Genomic DNA, 20,979 nt, shown 5'->3' with positions numbered 1-20,979 from the left:
TCCTCCCTTACTGTATTGAAGACACTCCTCTGGGGTCAGATGAAATAAGTCTCAAAAGAGGTGTGCAGGGTTCCTTGTATAGTGGGAGTATTTAAACCATGAAATATTTCCAGTATATTACCCAGAGTGTTATATTACCGACTAGGTAATTTTAAAGCCATCTTGCCACACAGATCTTGAGTTTTATTTATGTTACCCTTGTGTGTGAAAGTCTCTCAGTTGTGTCCGACTCTTTGCAACCCCATAGACTACACAATCCATGGAATTCCCCAGGCCAGAATACTGGAGTGGGTAGCCTGTCCCTTCTCCAGGGGATCTTCTCAATCTATGGATTGAAACCAGGTCTCCCACATTGCAGGCAGATTCTTTACCAGCTTAGTCACAAGGGAAGCCCTATGTTACCCTTAGGTAGGGATATTCTGCTAAAAGCATTTTCAAAGTAATTTGTCTTCCCCTTAGTAAACAATTTATCTAACTACTTGAGGCTCTGGTTGACAAGATTAACTCAGTTCCTCTGACTACATTTTTCTTCCAGTGGGTGCCCTTCCAGTGAAGGGAGTAAACTGACTGTAAGCCACCTGCTTTAACTTCCTCCCACATGGTTTCAGAGGCAGAGCCATTCTCTTATGTTCAATACAAAATGCTGCTGCTGCTAAGTCACTTCAGTCATGTCCGACTCTGTGTGACCCCATAGATGGCAGCCCATCCAGTTCCCCCGTCCCTGGGATTCTCCAGGCAAGAACACTGGAGTGGGTTGCCATTTCCTCCTCCAATGCATGAAAGTGAAAAGTGAAAGTGAAGTTGCCCAGTTGTGTCCAACTCTTAGCAACCCCATGGACTGCAGTCTATTAGGCTTCTCCATCCATGGGATTTTCCAGGCAAGAGTACTGGAGTGGATTGCCATTTCTTTCTCCAAATACAAAATGAGTTCACCACAATTACTTCTTCTTTCACTTTCATCTCTATGAATATAACCACTTCAAACATGAAATTAAATCAACCAGTGCACAGTCATGAAATTTTCTGCCAAAATACAAATTTAATTCATAAATTAAAATGAGATATAGTAACATTCATTCTGTCCTGCTTTATTTGCTTCAGAATTCAAAGCTTTTTACTTATGAGAGGAAGGTCTAAAATGGTTCCTGGAAATAAGACTTTTAAGAAAGCACATTCAAATATCTATTAGTTCTCATGTTAATAATAATAATAATAAATAAACTTTAAAAACACACTACATTATGGACATATGTCCAGTGTGAAAGTTGAGAATTATAATGAACAGAAAAGAGTCATACAATTATACTGCAAAGTCAATATTTATTTGGAGTTACAATGACATCAATGAGTACAGGGGTGCGTGTCAGCTTTTTAAGCTCTTCTGAGTCAAAGAGAATATGTATATAATGTTTTCCCTTCATATTCATTACTTTAATCATTTCTCTCATGGGTACAAACACCGAGAAAGGACCCTGGTGTGGAAGTATAGGAGAGTAAGTAACAAGAGAGAACAGCTTCGTAAGACAGTCTTGTAACAGGACCAGAAATATCTCACCCTATCTATGACAAAACACAATCAGACACTTAAAATCAGAGAGAGAGAAAAACTGCAGATTTAACTCAACAAAAATGCAATCATCATATACTTACTGAAGCTACATTCACAAAATCGTCATCCGAGAGGGTTTCCAACATTTCAGAGACAGATGTTCGGATCAGTTTAAGTGTCAATCCACTAACACTCCCACTCCTATTTTAAAACAAAAAACGGACCCACACATGTTAATGACTATGCATTTAGTCAACATAAGACACCCTAAGAAAATGCAACTTATGCACTGACACTATATAATATGAACATAATTTTGTCTTTAAAATATCAGTACTAGAAAAAGTCCTACTTTTGATAGCAATTAGAAATAAATTACAAGAAATTTTCTTTCTTTGCTATAAGCATCAGAATGTATTTATCTCTAATTACAATAATGAAAATTATATTTCAAGTGATAACCTAAATAAACCACAGATACTCATGGCATATTCACTTTTTCTAGAAATATATACCGAATATCAGCTCTATTAGCCAAGTTAGAAGTGAGGGCTACAGAGGTTAATATAATGCAGTCATTGCCGTAAGAGCCCACTATTTGACTTGATTAAACAATTATCAAGTAGCAGCATAAGAATTTGATAATAGATTTGTAAACACAATGCTTTGTTTTATTCCTAAAGTATTCTCAGGGATTTAGTCATCATTTATCTTGTCTTTACATATTTTATGATCCTGGATGACCTCATCTATTTGTGTGGCTCATCTCCAGGCAATTTGTTGCTGTTGTTCATTTACTAAGTCATGTCCAACTCTGTGACCCCATGGATTACAGCATGCCAGGCTTCCCTATCTTTCACTCTCTACCTGGAGTTTCCTCAAATTCATGTCAACTGAATTGGTGATGCTATCTAACCGTCTCATCCTCTGCACCCCCTTCTCCTTTTGCCTTCAATCTTTCCTAGCAACTGGGCAATTAACTTTCACTTTTGTATCTTTTGTATTCACTTTTGTAGCTCCTAACTTTTCCCCAGCTTTTTCTAGCTGTTTGTTAAATGACTATGGGTTCAATGTCCAAAATGACACATTAGTCCCAAAACTTATTTTTCTTTCCTACATATGTCCTTGATACCAACCACACTAGATCTCAGTCATTCAGTTTCATTCTCCCTCTCAACTTTTCTTCCCACTCATACAATCTCTCTTATTCATTCTGCTTTACAGTATTCTCTCCATCCTCTTTCCATGCTAGCTTATGTGCTTACCACCTCAAGATCCAGAGCCAGAATAACAACCATTCATCACTTAGTTCCTTCTCTGTCCCATGCTAACAGGTGAAAATTCTGGCAGCATATCTTCGTCCACTTCTGTTACCTATAAAATGTTGCTGTTTAGTCACTAAGCCGTATCCGGCAACTCTGCAACCCCGTGGACTGTAGCCTGTCAGAATCTCTGTACATGGGAGAGATTCTCTCCCAGGCAAGAATACTGGAGTGGGTTGCCATTTCCTTCTCTAGGGATTCTTCCCAACCCAGGAAGTGAATCTGTGTCTCCTGATAGCAGGCAGATTCTTTACCACTGAGCCACCAAGGAAGCCCTACCTACAAAATAGTTAAAACTACAAAATATCCAAGAATCTTGAAAGCCTTGCATTCAGAAAGTTTCATCATCTTCTCTCTCTCCTACCTCCACCTTCTATATCGTCCCTCTAGACGTTCCCAACAGCGCCACTTTGCTTCTAGCAATTCTCCCAGCTGAAATTCCACTCTCTTTCTCTCCCTTCCATGCCTGCCTTGTTAAATCTAAGCTATACAGATTCAATTCTAATCTTCTCTCCTTAATGAAGTCTTTCCTGACATTCAAATTGAAATGTGCTCTCTCACCAATGTATTCCTTCAGTGCTGTGTCATACTTTATATCTCGCACTTCCTATAATTGTTTTAAGTTATTTGTGAATATGGTTTCAGTTCACTAATACATTTGAATCATCTTGGTCTCTATATCATCACGTTGTATATAAGATACTCTCAGTTTAGTTCTGTTGAAATAATTTTTTAAAATGCCATTACAACCTCATGCACATTTATTTTTAACTTTAGTATACCTTATGCATTCTAAACATTTTAATATAAGAAATTATGTCTGGACATTAGCATATATCCAATAGGATTACAACATATTGCATTCCCATTTAGATTTATATTTCAGAAGACTATCAAGGATTAGCAAATGTGCAAAATCTACAATAATTTAACTTAAAAAGATGAAGTTTAAACTCATTTTAACAAATGAAATGAGATTTAATATTTAAGTTATATTTGTCGGCTTCATTTATCTTCTCTTTCTCAGGCAAGATTATAAGATTTTAAACTTGTTTACTTCAGGTTATAATGGAGAAATTTTCAAATGCTGACAAGATCCTGTGAAATGGATTTAGTTGCCTATAAAACATGGAATTTTGTTACTTCCAGTGGCAAAGAACAGATGAAAGGCAAAGTGTCAGTTGCTCAGTCGCGTCCGAATCTTTGTGACTCCCTGGACTGTACCCGCCAGGCTCCTCTGTCCATGGAATTCTCCAGGCAAGAATACTGGAGTGGGTTGCCATTCCCTTCTCCAGGGGGTCTTCCTGATTCGGGGATTGAACTCAAGTCTCCTGCACTGCAGGCAAATTCTTTCTGTATCACCAGGGATGTAAAGAACAGATGAGGATATAATCTTTTTCTCTCAGGGAAAAAAATACAACTTTTATACCTCATGTTTTTAATTCTGTAGTATTGCTCTTAAAAACTGAATCTTCACAGTAGGATACAGTCTTCTCTATGTTCTACAGTTTCAAATTTCAATTTTAATCTTATTGGAAGATTATACACACATACCTAACTTGAAACAATGTGACAAATAAATAACCAATATAAAAACTAATAAATTTTTTTCTTGTATTTCAGCATTTCCCTTGAGAAAGTTCCAGTATGGACATGTAATATATCTAGTAGTAATCTATTTTGTGACCAATCCCTAAAAGATATTTGAATCAATAGTGACTAAGTGCCATCTAAACAATTCTACATTTTTGATAGCAGAAACTGATTGGTTTTAGCAACCATGTACTTTAATACTGTTTAACAAGCAAAAAACTAGAAGCAAATTAATAATTTTTCAAAAAGCTTAGACTTCAGAAACAAGTCATAATTTTCAGTTCTGACAAAGATTCCTCTCATTTTCAACAAGAGAATTTTTGTTTGTTTTGTTACTGTCTTCATTTGATTTCTTTGTCTGGATATAAACATAGTCATAATAATTATTCTTTGTTTTCTAGTCTCATACTATTACTGCTACTGAAAACCCTCCCTAGGTTCTCAGTATATAAAAAATAATGTAATGTTTAACTACTTACACATCAACCAGAATAAGCATGTCTTTAGGAGATGCAGCTCCTTGGATGTACCTGAAACAAATACACACATGAGTATTTTTTTTCCTCTTGTATAATCTCAAACACTGATATCTATTGAATTGCTACTTACTGATCTCTGAGATATTTTACAAGCATGGCCCTATGTCCTTCCTAGCTGGGTAGATAATACTATTTAATTCATGATTATGCAACATCAACTTAAAAACACAATATTTAATATAATAGAGATACCAGAGGTATAATATTTAAAGTATGTTTTACAGGTATTTATAACAAAGGAATAAGAGATGTGCTTTAATACTAGGAGTACAAGAAATTAACTTCTGGAAGAGTATTTCCCTAAGGGGGGAGAAAAGTTATCCTAAATTCCATTTTGCTGACCACAGTTTTCAAAACTCATTTTAAGGAAGAATAATAAAAATGAATAATAAGATTATGTCATTAATTTAAATACACACACACAAAATTCCCACAGAAATAAATTAGTAGTCTAGGAATGTGAAAAAGCAGAATCAATAAAAGGGAAATAGAAAGGGATAATAAAATAATTAGAAACAGAGCAATATATATTGTTATTTCTAAGAGTTTCAAGTAGTGGTTTTCAAACTTTACAGTATCTAAAAGTCACCCGGAGAGTCAGTTCAAAATGTTGATTGTCACGCTAAACCCCAGTCCTAAAGATTCAGAATCTCTGTGTAGGAAAAGAAACTCCAGGAGAATAGCCTAGTCACTGCAGACATAAAGTTAACTGAAGGTGAATAATCCCCAAAGCTCATGGTGCCTGGCTGTGGACTGATGGGAACTAGGGCCTGCCTTCCCTAACAAAAAGACCTGGGTCTGAACTCAGGGTTCTACTTATTGTCCACCACTCCAAATCTAGCTTCTCAGAAGCCTGCCAGATAGCTTGCCAATTAGCTTTCAGACAACATTCAGCACAGTTAGTAACTATTCAGGATGATATGGTCATGGAACAGAATTTTTAGCTTGCATTCAAGTTTGCTTCTCTATCAGAAGGCAAAATGGCAGGGTTGCTGGGTTATTTCAATGAAAGGCAAATCTAGTTCATATCTAGCATTTTGACAAATGGTCCTGGCATGTGTCTCCATGGGAAAATGAGAGGACAGAATTTCATCTGTCTCCTTTGGTTGGGACCTAATTTCTAATTTTCTGCCAAAACAACTGGTTCCTGAACCTAAATCACATGATGGCAGAGGGTTTGCCTCCATTCAGCAACCTATGGCTCCAGAGCCACTAACTTGGAGAAATATTAACAAGAATAATATGTGGATTAATAGCATCTGGTAATATTATACATGGTTGGTATTAATGTAAATTGCTACTAGGACATTTAACAGAGCATTTAAAAAGCTTTAAATATATTTCTTTGAATTAACCATTATATATCTTAGAATTTGTTTGAATCCTAACAAAAAGTGAGAAATAACCTATATGTCCATTAATAGAGGATTTTTAAAATAACTTACCATTTAGTCATTCTTTTAAAATGATGTTGTGTGTTTCTTATGAAAAGGTACTCAAAGGTACTGATATGAAATAGTAGCTTACAAAGCAGTATACTGTATAATAACATGCATACTCTAAAAAATATATAGCCACACATTACATACATTAAAAAAATCAATTAAATACATAAGTTTAACAATTATTTCCCAATGAGGGTAATTATGACTTTTTTGGTATTCTTCTACTTATATATTAGGATAATGAGTTTCTTTAGAAGGAACAATTAAACTTTCTTTTTGGAAAAATGAAACCTAAGCAATATGTCTATAACTAGGGGTAGCTCTTTCCTTGGGGCTAGTTCTCATTAATTCACTGCCAGAGGCAAACTACCTTCTACTCTATCTGGACACTTTGTTAGAATCCTACTACAAGTAAGTGGGAGTATTTCAATAGAAATCCCTAAAAGCAAAAAGAGATTTAGAGATGACATTAACTAAAAACTTAAAGGAGTCCACTTCAAATGTATTTGATGAATCAGTTCAACAATATTCATGACCAGTGCCCACTGAACTCATCATTTTCATTTAACTTTAAGTATTTTTAAAAGTAGAAGTGTATAGAAAATGCAAATGTATAGAAGAAAAAAAAAAACACTAGATCTCTATAATAATCAGACAGTATTAACACTAATAATAGAACGAGTCCCTCCAACTTTTACACCAAAAAAAAAGAAAAAGAAATAAAATCTATTTTGTCTTTTTCATCTTTTCAATATTACCCAAACATTCTTACCATGGTCTCCTGCGTACATCATAAAGGTCAATCTTGTTTGGAGTTCTACTGTTATCAACCCATGGAGAAGCTTTAAAAAAAGAGACAGAAAGAATTAGAAAGAACAAGAGAAGTTAACTTTAAAATAGAGAATTAAAACCAAAATATGAGGTATTATCTAGGAAAGTAATATTTTTAAAAGTTACAAAGCACTAAGGACACATTCCACTTATCCAGAGCAATGTTAAAATGGGAGATACCAGAGTTTTATGCCTTTAATCTTTTTCTTTTTTAAATGGAAAACAACATAGCAATACAGAAGAAAGTGCCTTAAGTCAATTTTTTTTTCATATTTTTTCAGAAATAACCTGTAGGCATAGGGATGTTCAGAGTGCCCACGAGTATGTTTCACGAAGTGTCCAGAAAATATACATTTTCTTTCCTCTCTACTAACAGAAAAATTGAACAGAAAATGTATTTGCCACTAAGGAAAACTGTACTTTAAATTATTTGATCCTTTTATTTTCATTCAATGTTATACTATCTTGGTCTATAAAAAGACTGCTTTTCTTGGATTGTTATCACATAATAGCATAATTTTTTAACCTTGTTGTTGTGTTGTTCAGTCACTAAGTCATGTCCAACTCTTTGTGACCCTAGGAACTGCAGCATGCCAGGATTCCTGGTCCTTTACTGTCTCCCAGAGTTTCTCAAACTCATGCCCATTGAGTCAGTGATGTTATCCAACCATCTCATTCTCTGTCACCCCCTTTTCCTCCTGCCCTCAATCTTTCCCAGCATCAGGGTCTTCTATAATGAGTTGGCTCTTCCAGTCAGGTAGCCAAAGTACTGGAACTTCAGATTCAGTACTTTCTGTTGTTCAGTCACTCAGCTGTGTCCAACTCTTTGTGACCTCATGGACTGCGGCACACCAGACTGCCCTGTCCTTGAGTTTTCTCAAACTCATGTCCATTGAGTCGATGATGCCATCTCATCCTCTGTTGCCCCCTTCTCCTGCCCTCAGTCTTTCCCAGCATCAGGGTCTTTTAGAATGAGTCAGTTCTTCACATGTGATGGCAAAAGTATTGGAGCTTTAGCACCAGTCCTTCCAATGAATATTCAGGGATTATTTTCTTTAGGATTAACTGGTTTGATCTCCTTGCTGTCCAAGGGATTCTCAAGAATCTTTTCCAGCACCACAGTTCCAAAGTATCAATTCTTCAGAGCTCATCTTTCATGGTCCAACTCTCTCATCCATACATAACTACTGGAAAAACTATAGCTATGACTATATGGACTATATGGACTTCTGTCAGCAAAGTGATGTCTCTGCTTTTTAATACGCTGTATAAGTCTGTCATAGCTTTCCTTCCAAGGATCAAGTGTCTTTTAATTTCATGCCTGAGGTCACTTTGAACAGTGATTTTTCAGCCCAAGAAAATAAAATCTGTCACTGCTTCACTTTTTCCCCATCTATTTGCCATGAAGTGATGGAACTGGGTGCCATTTGAATGTTGAGTTTTAAGCCATCTTTTCCACCATCATCAAGAGACTCTTTAGTTCCTCTTCACTTTCTGCCATTACAGTGGCATATTTGATAATGGCTAGTTCATTTAAAATTATAACTTAAAAATTAAACTATAATTAACATAACTACACAGAAAAAAAAACTTTTCCTGATATTTATTTGAATGATGTGAAGTAATTCAAGTACAGATTCAAGAGTCTTCTATTAACTAATAGAAGATGTTTCAGAGTCTTTATCATTTTGCAGTAAATAAAAAAGTATGTTTAACTGCTTTTAAAATGTAATTATTTTATACTATTCCAATTAACTCTAAACTTACTTTAATTAAAATACTTTACAAAGCTTTACACATACACATACACCCCTTTGACCCAATGGAGAACAAAAAGTGCTTATGAATTGGATGATAATTTTATGCCAAAGTCCTCCTCTCCTTGAACACACTTAGACATGTAACTCTTGGGAAAATTCCCAATAATAATTCATAGGATGTACGTCTCTAAATGTATTTTGCCCTTTATTGCGAAATGATGAAAATTATGTAGAACTTTTCTGAGAATCATGTTTATTAGCTGACGAAGATAATTTGGCCAATTAGGATTTGTCAAAAATATTTATTACTGAGCTTCTCCTTGACTGTGAAATTGCTTTCTTATTAGTACCTACATAAGAAAATGATTTATTTATTCATTTAAAATAACTAATCACATTTATAAGAAACAGCTAAGCTTAAATATAGCACTCTTCCAACAATATGTACTGATACAGTATGCAACTGTAATGGCAAATTTACTTTATTATTTTCATTTACATCTGCAGAAACTTAAGAGTTAGTGAGATAAACTATGACTTTTTTTTTTCTTTTTTTCTTTTTGTGGTAGCTCTAGAATTTAGCAACAAGCACTAGGCAGACATTTTAGTTCACATTCAACTATTACATAATTCCTCAAGTCTGGGTCTTTGTAATAACTTCAAATTTATCACATTCTTCTTTCAGTGAAATCCTGGGCTGGTTGTACATTTATTCCCTCTTAACTCCAAATTCACTCTTTTATCTTGTTTTATGAAAATGTCTCTTGGTCCCTTAAATATTTTTCTTTTACCTAACAAGGACAATATAAGCTTTCTCAGCAGATGATGAAAAAAGACATCGTGAGACAAGGGTTTCTACATCCTGGTCTGGTTTGTTTGCTCCAAGGCTCTGGCAGTAAAGTGCAGCTTTCCTGGTGTGGCTCGGGCAATACATATTCTCCAGAGCTCACGCGTAGCTTCTCCAGAACAAGGCTTATGGAGCGCTGTCTGGTTCTCCAGCAGTACCCTCGGATATTTTTTCTGGAGAGCCTCTGATGAGACACATGCAACTCAGAGGGTGAACTTGCAGCGAACTCTGTGACACTGCAGTACCTTCTCTGCCGTTTGATGGGCCAGAACCACGTCCTCTGTAAAAGGGTCTGCACCTCAATCCAGGGGCACGCGGGGACCAAAGTCTCTTCTCTGGCTACCTATTTCTGCCCTACGGGGGTTAGTTATATAATACTGTACCTGGAATTCCTGTATTATTTAGACTTATCCCTACTTCTAGCCAATTCCTCTTTAATCCCTGCCAAAGTTAATAATTCTTTATTAAAAATTAACTAGCCCTGTTTAAAATGTTGTATTATCTCTTTTCTGATTCAGACTGATAAATATTTTGGAGAGAGAAGTGGGATTGGTTACCACTGACAATAAAAGTGATCACCATGAGTTGAAAGTGATCAACCAGTGTATTTGAAAATGGTTAAAAAAAACCCAGGAATTTGAAAGTCATATTTAAATTAGATTTCTGCCATAGCTGTACATATGTCCCCTATGGCTGATTTATGTTGATGTGTGATAGAAAACAACAAAATTCTGTAAATCAATTATCCTTAAATTAAAAACTAAATTAATTTAAAAAATTAGATTTCTGAATTCTTTACAGAGCACATTCACCCAGGATTTCTGGTTTTGGTATAACTGCCTATTGAAACGAACTGTGATATTTATTCAGAGAAAGCAATGGCAATCCACTCCAGTACTCTTGCCTGGAAAATCCCATGGACGGAGGAGCCTGGTGGGCTGCAGTCCATGGGGTCACGAAGAGTCGGATATGACTGAGCAACTTCACTTTCACTTTTCTGCATTGGAGAAGGAAATGGCAACCCATTCCAGTGTTCTTGCCTGGAGAATCCCAAGGACGGGGGTCGCACAGAGTTGGACACAACTGAAGTGACTTGGCAGTGATATTTATTAAAATGTTCCATAAAATTTATTTCTTTAAAGACAGAAAAAGGGGTCATAATTTACAATAGGAGTCAGACATTAAATTGTAACATGTTTTATGACTTTAGATGGCTTCTATTTAAAAGCATTAATATTGTTCCCATAGAAGTCTGTAGAGATATTTACAAGAGGGAAATAACCGTTGGCTATTTTAAGATGTTTACATTATGTTAAAATTAAATAATGTACTTTCGTCTGTGATACTAATTAGCTGATTGTAAAATCCCATTGTGGTACTTATATGGTACATTATTTATATAGGCTCAGAAAGAAGGAAGGTCAAATAGTAAAAAAAGATAATAACCATACATTGTAATTCCCTGGAATAATCAGTTTCATAATGAGGTTCAATGAATGCTGCGCAAAAGAAAATCAGAGTTTCTACAAACCTTGCAAAAAGTGAAATATTGCTTATTTTGAAAGTCCCTTTTGCTTCCAGTAAGATTTTGGAATGGCAGGAAAAAGAGGTAGAAATTATAGCCTACAATGTGGGCATCTCATTTCTGAAGGCCATCATTAATGGTGATAATGATCACTTGTTTTTTTATCTGGATAAAAAATGAACTGTGGGTATATCTTTGACTAAATATACCTGATGGCATTTCTACTTTACATGACATTTAGTGTGTGCTATGTCAGTGATCAAACCATTGATTTAAAGTGTTTACCTATATGTTAACACAGAATACTGAAATATTCTTGAGAAAGTATGCACACTGTTGAGCCCTTTTCTAGTAAATATGGTTAAAAATAAGAGTATGAGTTTTTCTTTTCTGCTAGGAAGTAACAAAGTACAAAATGATGAACTGAGGGCTGATTCTCTGGTAAAAACACCATTTTGAATGGGATCTAATTGCATGTTCAATTAACAAGTTAAAACGCATTTTTAAAATTCAAAAAGACTTCATATTTTTAGTCTCATGGCAAAAAAAGTAAGTTTTCTCATACTAAAAAATGCCTGCAAAAGCCAACTGTCATTCTATTGCCTGGATCTCTCTTTCTTTCTCTCTTTCTTTCTCTCTCACATACACACACACACACAGAGTTTACCTGCAGTTACTGACACTGCCATGCTTTTTTTAAAAGGGCATATGCAAACAAATTCTGAAGAAAGATAAAATTTGATAGCTGTTGTAATCTAGATTAAAAAACCAAGTTTTCTGAGAGAACAAGACAAAGAAAGACTGCTCTGGGGAAAGCCAAATGTATTCTATTTGGAATTATGGATAAGTTGTATATGACTAGAAATGGGGCTCTGGGATCAAAGCATATAGGATAGGAACAATGAGGCAGGTTGTAGAAAATAAAACCAAATAAATACTAAAGAGGGGGAAAAACAATTTGGAGTACATGGAGAAGGTTTAACTGTGCAGTAAGAGGTAAAACTAAAAATGTAGATTAGGTTAGATTCTTTGGATGGCCTGAAGCCACATTGAGCCAGATGTCATTAAGTGAACAATCTCAGACAGCTGCATTTTACTAGAGAAGTGATAACCTAAGTTAACTCCAGATAACTTTTTAATAAATATACTAGATGTCTCTTTGCATTGCATGTTAATGTGTTTAAGGCATTTCCTGTCTCATCTACCTGTGAGCTTCTTCAGAGCAAAATTCTCTCCCATTGGTACCTGAATCTTTAGGAACCTCAGTTCCTTCAGAAATGGCAGTTTTGCTAGTTCTTATGTTTTCTTCCTTCCAACTTACACTTGAGTATATTGACATATTTAACCAAATTCTTAAAAGATTTTAATACTGTTTCTAAGAAATGAGAGTTGATGTTCAATCAGAGTATTGTATTGGTTTGAGAGTGCCTTTGACATCTGTATGGTCGTATGTCAGAACACTTTTCTAACTTATAGATAAATAAAGATTGGAAACTCATACAGATATAAGGTATTACAGCCAAGGATAAATCATCATAAGTTTTAAAAATTAAAGCACTTGTTACAAAGCAATTTGCTGGTAATTCCGCTTAGATCAGACAGCCCATGTAAAATATTTCCATTTAACAAGGATTATTTGTCAGAAGCAGCAGCAGATAACAAGGACAAGCTGTGAGATTAAATGAAATATTCAATAAAGTAAATAGTACACAAAGACTTAATGATTTAGATGGTCCATATGTTATTATTAGTTGTAGTGCAAAAATAAACTTGCACACAAGTTCTATTAAGTCAAACATGAAGAGAATTTTACTGGAAATTAATTTCAGATGTATGCTAGACATAAGAAAATTGAACTCTGTCAGAGAAAAAAGTTTCTACTTTTGTAACCAAATAAATCCAGTTAGGTGATATAGTGATACAGCTAAAAAAATAAATTGTGATTCCATAGGAACAAGAGTCTTATTTTTATAACTCAATAATCTTTTTAGAAAACAGGGCTAAAGGATGTATTTCTTATAAATTTTATATTTGGTATATCTGAGAGAAGTGCTTAAAAAGTTGTCTGAATTTTGACAAAAGTGTTTTAAATTTTTCTTAATAAAATATACTGAAAAAAAAAAAGAAAAAAAAAATATATACTGAACACCACAACAGCTGCACATCAAAGATGGTTCTATGTATCTAAAAATGGATAGCAAATTTAGCAATGTATCAAAGAAAAAGGAATAAAATGAACTACCTTAGAACTTAAAAAGAGCTAAAGATTTCTAACAATACTTATGCACATATTTAGGGCTTCCAGGTGGTGATAATGGTAAAGAACCCACCTGCCCATGCAGGAGACCTAAAAGAGGAAGTTTAATTTTTCCTGGGTCTGGAAGATCCCCTGGAGGAGGAAATGGCAACCCACTCCAGTATTCTTGCCTGGAGAAGCCCATGGACAGAGGAGCCTGGTGGGCTACAGTCCATAGGGTCGCATTGAGCCGGACACGACTAAAGTGACTTAGCACAGACACAGACAGATGCACACATTTTACATACAATTTTATCTTCCATCAAATTATGAGCACATCCCATTTTCATATCAGGATCTTGCCTAACTGCTCTCACTTGTGAAATGAATGGACCCATAGTTGACTATAAAGTTAACAACTCTTCCAGCCAAATATGTGAAAAATAAGACAGACTCAGGTAAGAGATAGGGTCATATAAAAGGAAACAAAAATAAGGTTACAGAATTACCTCTACAAATTGGGATCATGTGAGAATTTCAATAATTATTAATTAATAATTATTATCAATTATTCAATAATTAATAATAATTTTGTGTGTATGTGCATGCATTTGTATATGTATATATATATATATGATATTTTTGCAAGTAATACAACTGATCAATGGTATATAGAAGAGCAAATTGTATAATTTAGAATATAAATTGAAGGTAAACTATGATCATGAGACCACTAAACTCTGGCCAACATTGCATAAGAGGAAAGGTTTTGTGTGATTTCCAGAAAGTGCCTTAAAAAGAGGAAATACTATTCTTTGTCCCTTAAGAAAAAAACACAAGTAACAATGGTGGACACTGCAGAATATATACTCAGAGAATGTCAGAGAACTAAGTCAGGAGTGTAAACCCTTGTATGTGAAGCTTCATTATCAGCCCTGGTGTCTGTAACTGATATTCTTTGACTGAGTAAGAAATAAATCTTTATAGTGTTGAAATCACCATTGTTTTGGATTTCCTGTAACTGGTAGCTAGTTTTATTCCTAACTGATGCATTGGACTCTAATCATTATTAGTATAAAAAAGCAATAAGGTAATCATTTCAACTTAAAAGTATATTCAGACAGCAGTCAACAAATATAATTAAACATATTTACAGTTAAACTTCATATCCATTCACAAATATCAAAGTAAAAAAATCAGGCTTTTTTTTTAAAGATAACTGGTCACTGAAAGCAGTTATTCTTTTATAAATACCTCAAAATGCTGAGGCTCCATTGCTATTGTGTTTTCTTCAAATTAACCAGAAATCTAGCAAATGCTCCCTTTATAAACAACTGAAAAAAGTATTCTTTGGATTGCCCTGTCATCTGTTATTTGAAACATTTTAAAGGCATTTTTCAAAAAGAGTTAAGCAGCTTAATAACTGGCTATACATATGGCAAAAATATGTCCCTCTACATACTCTGCACACAGGTTTCTTCACATTTTATTTTAGCAAAATCCTAGCAGATCCAAGAACAAGGAAGTGTCTCCATAAGGAATATTTAACATTAATTCAACTGAACTGAACTGAACAACATATACTAGGTTCCTGTTCTATAAACCTATGTTTTTAAAATAAACAAATGAAAGAGGATGAAGAAAGAACAAATGTTTAATAAGACATTTAATTAAATGATTAACTAAAAATGTAACATGAAGTTTAAGAGATTTAAGTTTTTTCCTTTTTTTATAAGTGGAACTAATTACCTAAAAAGAATAAGTGCTATCTATATTGGCATTCTGACAAGCCAGTAACTTCTAATTACAGTCCCAATTATTGCAGTAATTCGTACAATTTCAAGAGACACTAATAGATGAAATGTGTTGTCAATACCTACAGTTTTTATGATGCATAAAAATTCAAACAGTTGATAGCTCTTGAAACCAGTTTTAATAACATTAAGGTTAATTTATACAAATCAATTAAGGGCTTCTAAAGGAAGTGAAGTGACAGTCGCTCAGTCATGTCTGCTTCTTTGCAACCCCATGGACTGTAGTCCACGGAATTCACCAGGTCATAATACTGGAGTGGTAGCCTTTCCCTTCTCCAGGGGATCTTCCAAACCCAGGAATTGAGAAAGCACTCATATTAAACTGATTGTCCAGTCAGCATATTCAACAAGACGTCATCAGATATGTGTTCCAGCTTCAACTCTGCCATGACATGTTGTATGACTAGGCCAAGTCCCTCTAGTTTATACTACAAAACAAGAACTGTGGTGTAGCAAATGAGGTCTAAATGCATAAGTAAATAAAGGCAGTGCCTGCATTGGAGATCACCTTCTTCAATCATCCCAAGTTACTGGTTAAGAAATAGGTTCAGAGATATGACTTAGCCATGAAATTTTTAATATGAATCAAGAACTCCTCTCAATACAATGATCCTCCTTCTATTACTGCACAGCCTACCTACCTGCTAAGTTGGAGAGGAGAGAGGAGAAAAAGGAGAGGTGGAGAAGAGGAAAAGAAGGAGAAAAAGGGAAAAAAGAAAAAAAAAAGACATACAGCAACCATTTTTATACTTTATTTCCATACATATCAACCAAAATTAGAAAACAGACACATTACTGATATTCAATCTAAGGGCAGATGTAAGAGGTCAAATCAATCTCCACTCATATCAAACTGCTACTCAGAATCAGCTCTGTCGAGGTGCCCTTATATTATGTCAGCTCTGGAGCCCTAGTGCCTCCATGCCGTTTAAATAACCTGAAAAACGGAAATCAGCAGAGTGGCTAATCATCACGGGCTTTTTCCTAAATGTCTTAGCAAATAAGAAGCATTTAATTTTTTCCTCCTCTTAATTCTACTTTATCCTTTTTGTTTGACAGCTCAAGTCTGTGAATATTTCCCAAAGGGTATCATGATATCAAGATATGGCAGTAAGACTTAAACACTGGCTATCAGGCTATATACCTGGTTAACCCATGCACTCTATTAGCTATGCTTTAAGTAGCATCTTAATATTTCACAAGAATACATTTTATTTTAGACCCTATATTGTGAGTTAGAGGATTCTAGTTTCCACAAAAAAACTTATTTACAATAATACGGCAAAAAGGCTTTAAAGGTAGCTTGTAGAATTAAAAAAAGAAAAAAAAACAAATTCTGCATTTATATTAATACATGAAATAGATTCTTAGATTCTCACAATGTCATGAGGTAATAGGAAAGTTTATTTCTCATATTTTTTCATAAACTCAGTGCCAGAGAGATAGGATTAATACATTTAGGAAAAGGAAATTAAGGACATCCAATTAAATTTCAATTTTAATTAAAAAATAATTTTTTAGAGTAAATACTTAATACTTTGTAAGAGTAAATATTTCTCAAACATCATATACTTAGACTGAAATATCCTTTGTTATCTGAAATTGAAATTTAACTGGGCATTCTTAAGAAGTGACTTAACTAAGGTCATAGGTTAAAACCTACATCTTCTGACCAACACCACCATGTAGAGTTATTGTAAGTACTTTTCATTATATTATCTCATCGATCACAACTTTCAGGGGATAAATTGAAACATTTGTTGTTGTTGTTCTTTAGTCACCAATTCATGTTTGACTTCCATGGCCCCATGAACTGTAGCTCACCAGGTTCCTCTATCCATAGGATTTCCCAGGCAAAATTACTGGAGTGGGTTGCCATTTCCTTCTCCAGGGGATCTTCCCAACCCAGGGATTGAACCTGTGTCTCCTGCATTAGAAGGCAGATTCTTTACCACTGAGCCACCTAGAAAGCCCCAAGATTTCAGTTCCCCAACCAGGGGTCAAACCTGGGCTATCCAGCGGCTCAGTGTCCTAACCACTAGGCCATCAGAGAACTCTAAAATTGAAATGTTAGTGCTCATATTTATTTTTAGATTTGATGACTAAGGCTCAGAAAATTTAGAAGACCCATCTAGTTTTTCACAGTTAGAAGGGAGATCCTAGCCTGAGGTCCAAATCTTGCCATGTAAAATCCAATTAGGTAATAGCTATTCTATTTCAACTCACAAGTAAGATAATTAAAAATAATTAAAGGCTATTTTGACCTTTGCTTTAATTGACAGTAATCAGGGATGAGCTGTTCCAAATTACTTCGTTCAGTATCAAAATGGAAAGACTAAAATCAGAGAGGAAAGTATGGCTTACAGAGAAATTTTTTAAAATCCTTCATTTTAAAAACTCTTTCAACCTGAAAGACATGTAAAATGTGTTGAAAGCATGCCTTAGCATACGCAGAAATATAGAGGTCCACTTTTAAATTATAATAATGTCTTAGTGTCTTTGCTAAAGACATTTGATTCTATTAGAACATTATTATCATGAAGAGCAACTCATTAAGCCTTAAAAAAGACAAAAATCCTGCCATTTGTGACAACATGAATGAACCTGAGGGATATTATGCTAAACAAAATAAGCAGGTACAGAAGGACAAGCACTGTATGGTTAGGTAGTTAGAATAGGTAAAAGGAGTCCAAAATGGTGGTGGCTAAAAGAAAAAGAAAGGAAAAGCCCACAAAAATGGAACAAAAGAAAATCCCAGGACCAGACTGAGAACCTCAGGTGAAGCAAATAGCCCTCCTGGCTAGCCCAATTTACACAGGGCAGGCTCAGGGGGAGGAGAAAAACCACATAAAAAGAGGAGCCAAGATTGAGCCCTCTCTTCTTTTGGGTCAACCACCCTCATGCCTTGGGAATGTATTTTCCTTTGCTTGCCAAATAAAACCGAGCTGTAACAGAGAGGTAACACTGGTCCATCGTTTCAAATTTTTGCTGCAGTGAGACAGGACCGAGGAAATTACACTCGCCCCTGATAATAGGATATCGCTTACATGAGGAATCTAAAATAATCAAACTTATAGAAAGAAAGTAGAATGGTGGTTGCCAGGGGAAAGTACAAAGTGGGGAAGTATCAGTTAAAGAGTACAAAGTTTCCATTATACAAAGCCAGTAAGCCCTAAAGATCTTCTGTATAGCACAGAACCGGAAGGTAACAATACGGTATTGTACACTTAAAACTCTGCTAACAGGGTATGTTGGGCTGTGTTCCACAGGCCTGCAGCTTTAAGGCTAAAGAGCCTGGAGATAGTGACAGAGACATCAATGGTTTAAAGGACTGGGGGATCTTATGGGTCTAAAGCAAGGTCCTGAAGCAATACTCCACCATGTGTGGCTGCTGGTAGGCAGAAATATAGCCCACTCTTAGCTGGAAGCGGAGAGTGGGGAGGGAATGAGGGAAGGAAGGAGGGGAAGTTTCCAGTTATAGGGAGAATTGACACTGATCTCAGCTTAGCTCATAGGTTACCAGTGAAAGCAGCAGAGAGCATGCCCCTCACTGCGCTTTGATAAGCTCTCAGGTAGTGATGTTCTGATATGAAGCTTAGAATGATCACAAGCTGGGGCTGGGAGCAAGTATATAGGCATTTATTGATTAGGTTCTACCTGTTATTAAGAGTGAAGGTTAGTCAGGTGAATAGATTGTAGCTGAAGCAGGGACTAGTTGAGTGGGGATGGATAGAGAACAAGAGAACAGTCATCTTGGCTGTTCATTCCTCCCTCCATACAGGCTAGATCTTATATTAAGTGTTTTTATAACACAAAATATAATAATAAATAAGAGAGTAGCAGGAAACTTTTCCAGATGATAAATAGGTTGATGACACTGATTGTGGTGATGGTATCACCAACCAATGTATACTTATCTCCAAATTCACCCAGTTACATATGTTAACTATGTACAGCTTTTCATATGTCAAAAAAATTTTTTAAGTAAAAAAGCACCTCAGCAACAGACTCAATAAATAAACTCAATGAAATTTCACTGAGTGTATTCCATAGCAATCAAGAGAGCCATTATGAGACTCAGAGACTATTTGTTGAGTCAAATCTTAAAAGACATGGTATAATAGGAAAGCCGAGGGTTGCTTCCACAACTAACGTTCTGGGGGGACCATATGGATTCAGCTAAACTAAATCTTTATGGAGTGTTTCCAAGATAAAAGTGGACAAATGTCAACATGTTAGGAAGTATATGATTAGGATTAAAAAAAAAAAAAATTAAAGCCATAATCCCTCAATTAGCATTCAAAAGAAAATTTATTGGTGATTTATTGGTATGCTTAAAAGTTAACTACTTGTAAAAAGACTCATCTTGGAAAAATGCACATACTAGGATCTGTCTTTCCTCCTACCTCTTGACCCCAATGTTATCTCTCCCTTTCTTATACAATCTTTCCTTCCACCCTGTTTCTCTCTTATAATAATGTGTGTTCTTTCTTTTGCAGCATTACCAACTTCCCTGCAGTTCTGGGCTCTAGGTTGTTCATTATTATCATATTTTCTCTTACTTATCTTTTTCCTCCTATCCTCAGCTGCTCATAAATGGGATTTTGTATTGCGTTAATACATATTAAAGCTACATAATGCTATAAGTTATTGATAAATATAAATAATTATATTCATGTACTAGTGTTATTGTATACTAATTATAATTATAAATGTACTTTTATAAGACCTGCCATAATATTAAGGTTTATTATATTAGGTTTACTATGTACATGAGCAATAAATGCATTTTTCTTTATATTACATATGAAAGTTTTCAAATTCCTCATATATGATATGGAACATATTAGTAAGGTAAGAGTATTTTAGAAGAAGTTTTGTATTATACTGAACAGTATTTCCAAGTAGAAAATTCATCTGTTTTAGCAAGCTATGTGATATCTCCCTGACATCTGATATTGTTTACATTTCAGTAATGCATGAATTTTTTTCAACAATGAAATACCAGTACGCCTTTCCTAGCCCACTGGATTTCTGCAAACAGTAATGGTCAATGATCTTACTATCTGGCACTTATTGCAATAAGTTATTTATCTTTACCTAATTTTAGAGCTATTTAGTTTGATGATGCCCACATACTTTTATTCACAAAGACATATTATCTAATTTCTATTTCAGCCCCGTTTCACTGTTGTGACTTTTTATTGTTAACAATTCTAATGTTAAATGTTTAAAAAATGCAAGACTAAATAAACTCTCATATATGCTGTGTTTTTTAAAGCCTAATGACCTAGTATGTATCCCATAACTCAGTCACACTTTGAGAAAGAAAATGCGTTTGTGCTTGTCAGCTTGCTTGGAAAGGTGGAAAAGTTAAAAATACCAACAGACATTTCACTTAAAGTCTTTTCAATAGATTCTCAGTATGTACTAGTGATTAGTCTTTCATTTTCATTATAAATTATTTCCTCTTAAACTTTTATATAAGAATAATGGACATTACACAAGGATTTATTCA

The 20,979-nt window shown here is 34.9% G+C and overlaps 1 protein-coding gene across 9 annotated transcripts in view; it reads right to left on the bottom strand.

The window, feature by feature from the left end:
- Window positions 1–20,979, bottom strand: part of CACNA2D1 (calcium voltage-gated channel auxiliary subunit alpha2delta 1) — a 508,655-nt gene that overhangs the window by 119,124 nt on the left and 368,552 nt on the right. For 8 of the 9 annotated variants that reach the window (XM_043462905.1, XM_043462907.1, XM_043462906.1 and 5 more), the window contains exons 8-10: window positions 7,221–7,290; window positions 4,944–4,994; window positions 1,651–1,750 (exon numbers count right to left, since the gene is read on the bottom strand). In XM_043462905.1, coding sequence (XP_043318840.1) covers window positions 1,651–1,750; window positions 4,944–4,994; window positions 7,221–7,290 — 221 coding nt within the window. Of the gene's footprint in view, window positions 1–1,299; window positions 1,561–1,650; window positions 1,751–4,943; window positions 4,995–7,220; window positions 7,291–20,979 lie in introns of those variants that run through there. The other variant, XM_043462913.1, reaches the window with a different exon arrangement.

Source organism: Cervus canadensis, chromosome 3 (assembly GCF_019320065.1).
Source record: "Cervus canadensis isolate Bull #8, Minnesota chromosome 3, ASM1932006v1, whole genome shotgun sequence".
Lineage (NCBI taxonomy): Eukaryota > Metazoa > Chordata > Mammalia > Artiodactyla > Cervidae > Cervus > Cervus canadensis.
This window is presented reverse-complemented; position numbering and strand designations above follow the sequence as displayed.